General features: G+C 37.1%; 1 protein-coding gene across 1 annotated transcript in view; it reads left to right on the top strand.

The window, feature by feature from the left end:
• The window catches only part of PKHD1 (PKHD1 ciliary IPT domain containing fibrocystin/polyductin), a 256,453-nt gene that overhangs the window by 173,260 nt on the left and 69,724 nt on the right, over positions 1–13,469 (top strand). Inside the window, exon 53 of the mRNA XM_087922428.1 lies at positions 20–180. Within this exon, the coding sequence (XP_087778554.1) occupies positions 20–180 (161 nt within the window). The remainder of the gene's footprint in view (positions 1–19; positions 181–13,469) is intronic.

The raw sequence follows: 13,469 nt of genomic DNA, 5'->3' as shown, positions 1-13,469 counted from the left end.
TTTCTACCTTTCTTGTCAGAATAAATGAATCAATACTTGGCTCATCTGGTAATGCGATATGTGGGAGCTCAAGGAAAGCTCTTTTCAAAGATTTGGATGGAAGTGCTCTAGGATTGGATTCACCTGTATCAGTTTTCCAAAAATCAGAATTGGATTGGGAACAAGCATGCCAGGATGCTGGTAAGTTGCTAGTCATGGGTAGACAACAATACTGAATATTTTTATATGTGTGAGAGAGAGGAACTTAAAAGGATTCCAGTGCTACTGTGGGCATTTGAAGACAATTATTCCTGGATATATACTTGGTATCTTTATTCCAGAAAGATGGCAGTATGACAATAAAGAATTTAGACTCTTTGTCTCAGGGGTACAGTTTCCAATTGTATATGTCTCTCCTAGTTCTAGGGCAAGTAACTTAATTCAACATAACCTTTATATGTATTAATGGCAGCCCGGTCCACATTTATTCTTCAATAGAGCAAGGTAATTTTATTCACTTTTCACAAGCGTCTTGAAATCCCTTAATGAGAGATGCTTTCTAAACAATTGACCTAATAAGATTTTGTGTGAATCCCACAGAGAATGGTAGGCCCGCCGGCATCAAGTCCTGCTCAGACTTTTTAGAGTAAACTGCCTTTTCAAAAGAGCTATTTTGTTATACAGCCATGTGCTGTAAGTGCATGCAGTGAGGCTCAGTTGACATCCTGATTAAGACTGTGCTGCGACTCCAGATAAACTCTTTAATTACAATTAGTATCTCTGGAGCCTGCTGTTCATGATGGTGGCCATTTTGCAGAAAAGTTACATCGTTTGTGACTTCTGCTGGATAGGAACTTAATGCAGGAGACTGTAATTAATCCCATTTTCCATCTTGCCCTGGAAAGCGATTAAGCACAAAAAGAACTTTAATCTTTAAACAAAATGTTCAATCTTTAAATAAAACATCTAATGTCTTCCAGGAAAGGCATTTCTCTACAGATCTGTCTTAGAGGCTGCTTAGAGGGCTGATTAATTCACTGTGTTGCACAGATATGATCTTACCCTCTACTTTTGTTGACCTGATTATGAATCACAAGTCAAAGTCAGACACCAAGGTCCATCAAATACATCTTTATGTTCGTGCACATACCAGGCTATAAGTTTCTTGATTTGTCATCAGAAAACAACCATCTTTGCCATTTTAAGAATTTCCAGAAGAGTTTTCTAGAAAAGGACATATATGGAAGTTATTGAGAAAATCCCTTAGGAGGATTTGACATTGAGCTAATAATCAGTGTCATTAGTAAAAGCTATAATCAGTGTCATTAGTAAAAACCTTTTTTTTAAAGAAGAAGAAATTGATCATCCACCTCTATCTCAAATGTACTTGTACATCTTGGAAACCTCTTTGTTTATTGGGTTCTCATTTTCAAGCATGGTCAGGAATCATATCTCCTGAATTTTAATGACCCATCATTTATAGAACTGCTTTATAATATATCCCTTAACGGCTGCACTACTTTTTGGTGAATCCCAAAGTATTCATTCCTGGAAGTTCAATTCTGAAAACAAATGAGATGCTTTATCACCATATTTTTCTTTTCTGGTATATATTAGTTAACTTTTTATATGTATCAAGCTTTAATTGGGGGCATCGATTTTTATGCTGCATAGTATATGATAACTCTTTGGTGAAATGTTGAGATAATGAAAAATAACACCATACAAGAAAATGTCCTTTCCTGATAACTACTGATTTATACTCCTGAGTTGGAGATGTGCTTTCTTTATCTGTGTAAAGCGATTGTAGAGCATAAACAAGAGGACACTGATGGAGATACTGAGGATGAGTACAGTTACCAGAGCAATGAAGGGAAAAGCAAATCTTAAATCCAAAAACAGACAAAAAATATGGCAAAGAGACTCAGACAGAAATCTTCATATTCACATGAATATAAAACACAAGAAGTATAGCACAATCAGACTGGTAACATTTTTTCATTATAGCCCTTCTCCATAAAAGTAGACTTAGTTTCCCTGTGAAGTTGATTCCTGGTATGGTCTACAATACATAGTGGAGCTAAGAGCAACTGAAGTTTTTCCTGTTTTCCTGCTATCATGACTGTTTTATATGTACCTTGAGAAGTGTTAGAACAGGAAAGAGATATTAACTAGATTTCCTCCCCCTACTGTCATAACCAACCAACCAACCAACCAAATCAACACAATACAATGTTAGAAAAACCAGAATAATTTTGAGGAGCAATATCCTCTAATACACAAAAGAGAAGTTAATTTTTGAACAAGGGGGCCTGCAGGGAAGTTAAAAACATTTTCCAGAATGCTTCTGTATTATCACGGAAAAGGCTGCTAACCCCCCACATACAGGCAGTCCTTGACTTACAAACACAATTGAGCTCAAGCTTTCCATTGCTAAGCAAGACAGTTGTTCGGTGAGTTTTGCTCCATTTTACAATCTTACTTGCCACAGTTATTGAATGAATCATCGCAGTTGTTAAGTTAGTAGGACAGTTGTTAAGTGAATCTGACTTCCCCATTGACTTTGCTTGTGAGAAGGTTACAAAAGCTGATCACATAACCCTGGGATACCGCAACCGTCATAAATACATGCCAGTTGCTGAGCATCTGATTTTTGATCATGTGACCATGGGGATGCTGAAAAAGCCATACGTATGAAAAATGCTCCTAAGTCACTTTTTTCAGTGCCATTGTAACTTCAAATGGATACTAAACAAATGTTATATGTCAAGGACTTCTTACATATAAAACCCTCCAAGGACCTTTTTGTACACTGCATGGATATTAAAAACTATATGTCCATTCAAATTGGACCTGAAAGAACAGGTTAGGGAAAGATTGTCACAGAGAAAATCTATCTATGTGGTTGGTAGCAGTTGAAAAATCACTTAATGGCACATAATAAATTCAAAATAAGAATTTTAAAAGGAAAAAGAAAAAACAACTTACAATTACCCTTAATTTGTCATAGGGGTCACTAATTTTCAGCCAGCTTTGAGTGGTGTTCTGGTTCCTTGGACTGTGAGATAACTGAGAGATAAGATGGATGTTTGAAAAATGAAGAGAATGGATTTAGCAGAAAGAATTCCTCCTGAAAAGTTATAACATGTGAATGGAAATAATTCTTAAATTCTAGACATCTGTTCTGAGAGAAACTGAATTCATAAGGATGTGTCAGAAATGAATTTTAAATAGGGTGAAAAAGAGAATTCAGAAGGATTTAAGATTAATCTATTTGACTGATGTTGTTCAAAGAACAGTACAGTAATTGCTTATACATTGAGAGATGGGAGACAGGACAGCTAGACTTTATAGTTCCCAGATGAAAATTAAGTAAGTAACAAGGTCGGCTTTCTCAAGAGTGTATAAGCCTCACTCTTTACAGGATTTGCATGTGAACTTGAAGAATGGCATTGCCCTAAATTTCCCTGGCATATCCATAACGAAGACAAACTGCTGAGTGTCAGTGCGCAGTACTTGACACAGAAGAAGTGCTGTGTTTTGCAACAATTAATTTTGCAGAGGAAGCAGCCTGTTTAAAGATGCCTGCAGCACTCACTAAAAGTTGTGTTGTTTTTCAAGGCCACCAGATAAACAGTTGGCTAGGCTGTCTAATAAACAAAACAACAATGCAAAACTCTTTGCCTGGTGGGGCTTGCTAGAGAAGGTAAAATGAATAATGCTTACCTGCCAGGGGTGAGTGAAGATAATAATTGTTTAGCCTGCAGCTGATCTCTGTAAGGGTTAAAAATGACAGAGATATTAGGTGAAAACTGTAAGATTGTTTGGTTTGAAGCTTTCAGCAATACCCAGACTGTTATTTACCGGACTTGGTCGATTTACTTCTTAATGCAATAATGACCTGTGAAATGAAACGTGAGCTAGACAATTGTTCCTCATTGTTTCCAGTAAAACATTCTTTCATACCCCATTAAACCACCATTAATTCCATATGAAAGAGAAGCCAGCACAAATACACTGAACCTGGTTTTCCTTTTTCTCTGTCACCAGAGTCTCTCTTTTTGCTTTGTTCCTCTAACCCTGTCATGTTTGCTATAGGACAAATGGTGTGTTTGTAGATTAAGTTTTAAACAATATACAATAAAGCCATATAAATATTGATTTAAGGCTGTTTCAAGGTTTGCCATATTCATTCTGTGTGCTGTGTTTGAAGTCAGGGAAGTACAGTTACTGGGAATGGAGGGGATAAACACAAGACAGGGACTGGTGACGGGGAGAACTCATTTCATACTGTTATTGCTTTTGAAGGGCTTAAGGATGGGCAGAAAGGCTTGCTGTTAATTTAGTATGAACCTCCTGTTGCATATAATTCTTTTGCCTGCTATACTGCAGTGTCCACATCTATTGCAATTTGGGGCGGGGGGAAGGATTCTTGAATTGGCTACTCAGAGAAATGGAAACTCAGTCTTTAGGTTGTGCATGTATGTTATAAACCTCTCAAAAAGGAGAAAGGGAAAAGGGCAGGGGTGGGATTCAATTTTTTTAACAACTGGCTCTGTGGGTGTGGCTAAGTTGGTGGGTGTGGCTTGGTGGTCATGTTATTGGCTGGGTGTGGCCAACTCAATTTCACTCACATTGAGCCACATATCTCTTCGCCTGGCCTCTCATGACTGTGGGGATGCTACAACAGTCGTAAGTGTGAAAAATGGTCATAAGTCACTTTTTTCAGTGCCATTGTAACTTTGAATGGTCACTCCACACAGGCAAAGTACCAGCAAAGGAGGGGGAAAAAACTCTAGAGAAGTTCCAGAGCCAGGAAGTCTAGACCTGCCAAGAATGTAATAAGGGTTAACGGAGAGGCAGTTTCTGTAAGCAACACCAGAATATTTCCTTCCTGCCTTCCTTACAGGATTAGGCCAGTAATTTCTTCTAACAACCGGTTCTCCAAACTGCTTAGAATGTTAACAACCGATTCTAGCAAATAGGTGAGAACTGGTAGAATCCCACCCCTGGAAAAGGAGAAATAAAGTGGATTATTATTATTATTTAGCATATGATGAGAACAGGACAGAAGTGAAATAAACAGATATACATTGTTCATGTAATTATAAGTAAAACTTTTATGGGGGGGAGGGGGGGTTATCACAGTGGCTTCATAACTGAATATCCAATTCAGCTATCCAGGTGATCGCCTCTGGCGTTCTTTCGTGCAAATCTTCTAGGGAACCAGAGAATGCACGTCATGGGCAATCTTGCACAATATGTTTAACAATAACAATTAAGTGTATGGAAACATGGGAAGGAGAAGAAGGAATCCATGGAAATGGGGGTGCAGAAAACAGAATGGATGAAACCATGGGGATAGAAAACATAGTTGCCTATAATGAAAAATCCGGATCCTAAGAAAAGGGAGAAATTTCCATGTAGAGGGGTGTTAGGAGGTTGAGAGTGGGTGAAGGACAGAGACAGAGAGAAAGGTTTACAAATTTTTCAGTCTAATATAACAAAGAAATCTGACAGAATGCAAGGCCTTGCTTTCTGTGAAACAGGCATTCTAGATGAAGTAGCTAGCTGTGAGAAACAGGAAAGTGATTAGTTTGGAGATCACAGATGCTCCAGCAGTTTCCATACTGATCCTTTTATGTCCTGAGCAAATTATTAAAAGACTTAGCTCCCCTTTTTACTCTTCATGGCTTTGCGGGTATGATACCATATATTTGGTGACTGTTTTTCTTTCTTCCTTTATTTATTATGGTCATAGACTGGGATATGCACATAAAATCCAACAGAATTCATAAATACAAAAGTAGCAAAGGATCTAGGAGGTAACAAAAATGATCAATTGATTGATTAAATAAATTATCAAATAAATAAAAATTTAATGGTAAAGACTGCAATGATGACACCATTAAAGCCAACCACTTTAACACATTCCTTGGCTCAGTATTTGTAAACAGCAATGGATCAGGCCCAGTATTTCGTAGTTGAACCACAGACAACTACAATGATCTAATATGTATCAATTGTACGGAAGACTATGTTGAAAAAGCACTATGCAATCTAAAACCATCTCTATCTATTGTACTGGACGGAATATGTGCCTACTTCTTAAAAAAGCTATCCACTGCCATAGCAGAACCTCTAAGCATCATCTTTGAAAAATCTTTCAGGACCAGCTCATTGGTCACAAGCCACGGTCATCCCCATCTTCAGAAAGGTAGACCCTAGCCTAGTTGAAAATTACAGACTAATCTCCTTATGCTGTGTCACCTGTAAAGTCATGGAATCAATTATTAACCAATCCATTATCCTCCACTTAGAGACAAACAACCTACCCTCCAATAAACAATCTGGTTTCAGAAAAAAACTATCCTGCAATCTGCAACTCTTACACTGCAAAAACATATGGACTACATAACTTGATCAGGGCAAAGCAATTGATGCAATTTACATAAACTTCTGTAAAGCCTTGGATTCAGTGGTACACAATAACTACTCCTAAAACTAAAATTTTATGGTATCTCCAGGCACTAGCATAACTGGATAGAAGCATTCCTGTCAAACAGACAACAAATGGTCTAAATTGGGAGCATCCTATCAAATTCTGTACCTGTCAACAGTGATGTCCCCCAAGGCAGTATTCTAGGACCAATTCTCTTCCTACTCTACATTAGTGACCTATGTGCAGGGGTGGGATTCTACCAGTTCGCACCTATTCTCTAGAACTGGTTGTTAACATTCTAAGCAGTTCGGAGAACCGATTCTTAGAAGAAATTACTGGCCTAATCCTGTAAGGAAGGCAGGAAGGAAACATTCTGGTGTTGCTTAAAGAAACTGCCTCTCCATTAACCCTTATTACATTCTTGGCAGGACTAGACTTCCTGTCTCTGGAACGTCTCTGGAATTTTCCCCTCTCCTTTGCTGGTACTTTGCTTGTGTGGAGTGACCATTCAAAGTTACAATGGCACTGAAAAAAGTGACTTATGACCATTTTTCACACTTACGACTGTTGCAGCATCCCCACAGTCATGAGAGGCCAGGCGAGGAGACGTGTGCCTTGATGTGAGTGATATTGAGTTGGCCACACCCAGCCAATAACATGACCACCAAGCCATGTCCAGCCAGTCACATGACCACCAAGCCATGCCCAACACCTAAGCCACATCCACAGAACTGGTTGTTAAAAATTTGAATCCTACCCCTGCCTCTGTGATCATATTAAGAGCAACTGCGTTCTTTTCACTGATGATGTCAAGCTATTCAACACCACTGACAATATGCTATCCTTCAAAAAGACCTTGACTATGTGTCAGAATGGTCAAACAAATGGCAACTTCAAATCTCAACAAATAAATGCTCTGTCTTACATATTAGCAAAAAAAATCAGAAAATAAAATACAAGCTGAATAATCAAGTCCTTGTTGATGATCCAAACTCTGTCAAGAACCTTGGAGTATTCATCTCTAATGATCTAAGTGCTAGAGCCCACTATAACTACATAGCTAAAAAGGCATTAAGAGTTGTTAACCTAATCCTGCGTAGCTTTTTCTCCAGCAATATCACACTACGAACTAGAGCATACAAAACTTTTGCTAGACCAATACTTGAATACAGCTCATCAGTCTGAAACCCACTTATGTATCTGATATTAATGCAGTTGAGAAAGTCCAGAAATATTTCACAAGAGTTCTCTATTCCTCTACTCATTGTAGAATAATTTATGCCGCCAGACTTGAAATTCTAGACTTAGAAAACCTAGAACTACACCACCTTCAGTCCAATCTAAGTATAGTACATCAAGTTATATTTTGCAATATCCTACCTGTCAATGAATACTTCAGCTTCAACTATAACAATACAAGAGCACACAATAGATACAAACTCAAGGTAAACCGCACCAAACTTTTTTGCAGGAAATATGACATCGGCAACAGAGTAGTCAATGTCTGGAATACTCTACCTGATTCTGTGGTTTCTTCCCCAAACCCCCAAAACTTTAACCTTAGACTGTCTACTATTGACCTCACCTCTTTCCTAAGAGGTCTGTAGGAGATATGCATAAGCGCACCAACATGCCTACCGTCCTTGTCCTACTGTTTTTTTTCTTATATGTATCCATTTCATGTATTCATAACTATGTTTATATTTATACCTGTTATCTTATAATCGCTTGACAAATAACTTAATTAAAAAAATTAAGTGCTTTTGTGAAGTTTCAAGCAGAAAGCTTCAATGGATAAAGGATGTAACAAACTTTGCCTGTGTTTTGATTGTCTTATCTTTCAGTTTTTTATGTTGTAACCTCCTATTTTGTGAGTTGTCAAGAGTACTCTGATTATAGTGGAGTATAAGTTAAGTAAATAAATGTTCTCCTGTTCACTAAAGCAAGTTTTTTTGGTAAAGGGAATGCAGTTTTGTGACACTACCAATGCATTTTTGTATATGGTTTTCCCCCCCTGCTGTTCAGGTTTTTTTTATTCTTGGAGTCTGCCTGAACAGGTCCCTGCAGGGGTTTTTTGGCAAGATTTTTCAGAAGTGCCATGCCATTGCCTCTTTCCTAGAGCTGAGAGAAAGTGACTGGCCTAAGGTCACCTAATTGGTTTTGTGCCTAAAATGGGATTAGAACTCACAGTCTCCAGGTTTCTAGCCTGATGCCTTAACCTACTCACCAAATGACTTTCATATCAAATTAATATAGATTTGTGAAAGAAATAAATGATATCATTATATAACAATTCAAGAATATCAGGCATGACATTTGCTAATGAACTGAGACAATTTTATTAAGGATGGAGGGGACCAGCTTCCTCTCCCCTCCAGCCAATCTTCTTCTTTTCTATCATTAGGAGCAGTCTTCAGTCAGATGTTCTGCTGGTGCTGTTCCTCATCAAGCGCTCCTTCCCTTCTTCAATTTCCCCCCTCTAACTCAGAAGAGTCAGTCAGAATGACAAAAATAGGGATCAGATACAGCCTTCTAAAGAGTCTTGGCCTCAGCTTAAGTGTGTAGTAATCCAGAGGGTACCATATTTGGAGCAGAGGACAGAGTTACAAATTATCAGAAGCAAGCAAAGAAAATACTGGCATGAAAATAGTTGTTGTAGATTAGAAGGGTACATTTAGAATGTTCTGGGACACACACACATTTTATGGCTTCTTCACTTTTTAATTTTTTTCCATTTGCATTAACATTGATCAACTTCTGATATCACTGCAAACAGCACAGCAACCATGAAATATATTAGCATTTCTAAGAATCGCTCTGCAAAATCGAATCTTTTTTTATTTTTACATTTTCCCCTTTTCTTTCATTTTTTGGTGTATTTTCATGTGTTTTCACATATCAATTTTACTACTAACCGTGGAATCTTTCTCAGAGGGTGGGTGGGACTGTGGTATGAGCCTCTGTATGGAGCACCAAACACTATTTATTTGATAAAATTTTAAGTTAAATTTTAAAAATGTATAACAAAAAAACACAAAATAGATTCTTGCTTTGCTAAAATAGTTCTTTTTACAGCATGCAAGACTACAGGTAGCCCTCAACTTATGACCAGTCCCCAGGACTACTTCTGACCTGAATTTGAAGTTCCAGTAACCCCTGCTTCCAATGGTCATGGGAACCTATGGGCTCTTGGCAAGCAGCCCACATTTGCAACCATTTACAGTGTCCCTGCAATTATCTGACTGGGATTTATAATGTTTTTCCCCTGGAAATCAGTATTTACTTTCAGGTTTGGCAAAAAAAAAAAAAAACACCCATTGTGGGCATTGATTTGCTTAACTATCTCTATCTTCATTAACAATCGTGATTTACTGCAAAAAGGCTCATAAAATTGGGCCCGGTCAACCAATTTTAACAAGCAACATGGTTCACAACCGTAATTCCAGACTCGATCACTGTCAAAAGTCCAGGACTACCAGTGTATTTGAAGAAGCATCTGTGCTGCATGAGAATACAGTGGATAGACTATACTTTGATTTCAGCAAAACATTAATGATATAGTCTATGACATTCTGATTGGCCAATTAAATATGGACTGGTTACTACAATACGTAAGTGAGATTTGTTCATCAATGTTTATTTGTTAAAGTAGAATGTAAATATCACATACACTGGCATAAGTGCCATGTCCTGTTTTCTTCAACCTTTATGTTAATGATTGGATGAAAAGGAGACAATGTCTATTAGATCTGCATACGACTCAAGACTGAGTACAATAGCAAATACATAGAAGCACAATGCGGCCTCTACATTGGTTGCATGATCCTGGCAAAAGAAGTTGCTGCTTTAAGTAGCAGTAGACAAGTACTACATCCCAAGGTGCTAAAAAATACCCCATCTTTTTGAAACTGAATCTAGGCATTGCCAGATTGAAAATTGATTTGATTAGACTCCTCAAATAACTATTATATTATAATATGTGTTATATGTTATATTAGTCTGTTTTCATCATCCTCAAGGGTAGAACACAGAATAACTAACATAAATTTACAGGATGGGGAAAACAAACCTAACAAGATGTTAGTGAAAATGAATTACCAAAGTAAGCTCCATTCCACTAGATGTGTTCAAAGAGATGTTAAGTACTCATCTCTCATGGATGCATTGATTTAAGCCTCCACACTAAGTTTCATTTGATGGCCTCAGCAGTTTCCCTTCCAATGCTGCATTTTTATTATTCTATTCTCCTTTCAGTATTCTACCGGTCATGTACACACAAGCTCCAGTATTATACCAATCTACTTCCTTTTCTTAACTGCAGAAAGTAAAATTTCTCCATTTTATAAAATGATATATTAGTCAGGATTACCACCTCCACCATGCTGGTTATGATCCCAAGAGATATTGATTGCGGCAGTAACCAAGTCACTCCTAAGTCTTATGCTATGACATCACCCACATTCATGGCATATTGAGGATTCAGTGTGATGTAAGTTAGGATTTAGTAGGATTTCCAGCAGATGGGCAGGAAAATGAAGTAAATGAAACTTTTTGGATGGTTACATTAATCTATCCAAAAGGAATATGGAGACATTAGCTAAGCCTGAAAAAATATACTCAAAATAGAACCAGCAGTTTGCATCTGTGAATGGGATCTCATTTTCTGTTTCTGTTAATCACTACTGACCACAGTGAGCTGGAGGCTAGAAAATAAAGTGCAAGGATAAAGAAAGGGGAACTGATTTTATTGTTCTTGTCATGAGATTTTAAAGAAACATGGCACGGAAAAAATGTCAGCAAAAATCATGACCCAAATCTCTTTATAAAAGAAATGAGTTCATAAAAGGTACAAAGAACTTGGAATTGCCTGCAGGCTGTTACATAGAGAGGGTGAGTTTCCTAGTAATTAAAATTCACATAAGACCAGAAGTAAGCAAGTATACTGTATATTTGAAGCCTGGGAAAAGAGCACTCGGGGAGTAGTTTCCTTTGAAGAGCATTTCTTAACAGCTTCTCCTTTCCATGGAGGTATGAAATTTGCATAGAAATGGTGTGTGTGTGTATATATATATATATATATATATATATATATATATATATATATATATATATATATATATATGGCATTCAGCTTTGTTCGGGTATTTTCCACGTCATTATAGTTGTGCTCTTAAAGTTGTAGCAACGTTTGGCAGAATCTCATCTGCCATCATCAGGCTTCTGTATAGTGTTCATCACATGTAAGTACCCGTGAAAACTTAAGAAAACAAATATATATATATACAGAAGCCTGATGATGGCAGATGAGATTCTGCCGAAACGTTGCTACAACTTTAAAAGCACAACTACAATGACGTGGGAAAATACTCGAACAAAGCTGAATGCCATATATATATATATATATATATATATTTTCAATCAATCCAATTTGGAGCCTATGTAATTTCTTAATTGTGTTGATATCAAGCCTCTGCTCCTGAATTGTGCATTAAATTTATTTTGCTTTACTGTTAACTGGACAAAGTGTACCTTCAGTTGCTATTATGATGCAAATCTCCCATCTTCTTCCATTTTTGGAACCATATCTCCTGCTTACATGTGGATAGGAACATGATTTCATTGATATGCACAAACTCTTAAATATGTATTTAAAATGATGTTACAAAAATATCAGTTATTTTTCTTTTTTACTGCCCTAGCAAAGTAGCACCGGGATCAAGTTTTGCTGCAAAATCTGAAAACATGAAGCAGCGTAGAATAAGATTAAAGTGATGTGGCAACATGGGAGGAACTATCCATAAAACTATTTCAGATTTCTCACAGAAACATAAAGTTTGGGAGTTTGTAAAAATCTAAATTGGCTGTGAGAACCTAGGAAACTTGGAGTCTTTGCTGTAGAAAATCTTGATGAAAACTCAACTAATTCTACCATCTTGTGGAAAATGGCAAATATACCAAATGAAGTACATTCTAGACTATTGTAAAAAAAAACTTAGGCCATGATTCATTTGGCTTGGGGACCCCTGTCATTTTTTTTAAGAGCCTAGATGATCGATTGTGTAGCAGGAAATAGTCAATAACTAAGTGCTCCTGTTGGCATTAATTTTTTTGCCAATCTGTTAGCCATCCTCACAGCAAAATATGGTCAAGACTAGAGGAAAGTCCCAAAGGTGCTTTTTTGCTCCTGGAAACTGGACTTTCTTGGTTTTTCTTTGAAAACCTTTCACTTCTCCTCCAAGAACCTTCTTCAGCTCTGACAGGATAGTATATTCCTTGAAGACAGCTTCCATTCCCCACCATCCTGTCAGAGCTGAAGAAGCTTCTTGGAGGAAAAGTGAAACATCTTCAAAGAAAACACAAGAAAGTCCAGTTACCTCCAGAAAAAAACACCCTTGGGACAATAACAAGCATGACTGGGATAACTGAGACACTCTGCAGATGACTAGAGTACAGAGGCACAGTCAGGCAAATCCTTTCCTTAAAAAAACCCTGCAATTTGGTGTGGCAGAAGACACATGGCCCATATAGTCATGCCCTTGACTATAATCAAAACAACCTATCAAAACTGAAATGCCCTAGGTAAAGATTTCAAAAATCTGAAATAAAGTTTTCCCTCAGATAAAGTGTGTGTGTGTGTGTGCGCATGTGCAAAATCATCTATGTATCTACGTGCTACTTTGTGCCAGATCCAACCTTAGTGGAAAACATTTTTCCCATTTTCATTATATAAAATCTTTTGCCTCTATGGTGTCATAGTATTTTAACTAAAAATATATATTATCAATATAATATATCAATAGTCTCAAATACTGCATCCAGAAGAACACATTTTTAATTGTTAGAGAAGGTGAAAGAAGAGAAATTAAATTGAAATAATATGTTGATCTATTTTTGGTATAAGAAAAAAAGAAATGAGCATATATTTTAATTATTTATAATAAATTAACTAAAAAGAGATAGAGGTTTTGATTAATTTACTCAGAATAAATCCTCAGAATACAGCTGAAGTTCAAGTAATAATGATTACTGGTAGCAACAGGACAAGTAA

Source organism: Pseudonaja textilis, chromosome 1 (assembly GCF_049901715.1).
Source record: "Pseudonaja textilis isolate UNSWEBS1 chromosome 1, rPseTex1.2, whole genome shotgun sequence".
Lineage (NCBI taxonomy): Eukaryota > Metazoa > Chordata > Lepidosauria > Squamata > Elapidae > Pseudonaja > Pseudonaja textilis.
Note: the sequence above shows the minus strand (reverse complement) of the source record. Positions and strands in the feature narration are given on the sequence as shown.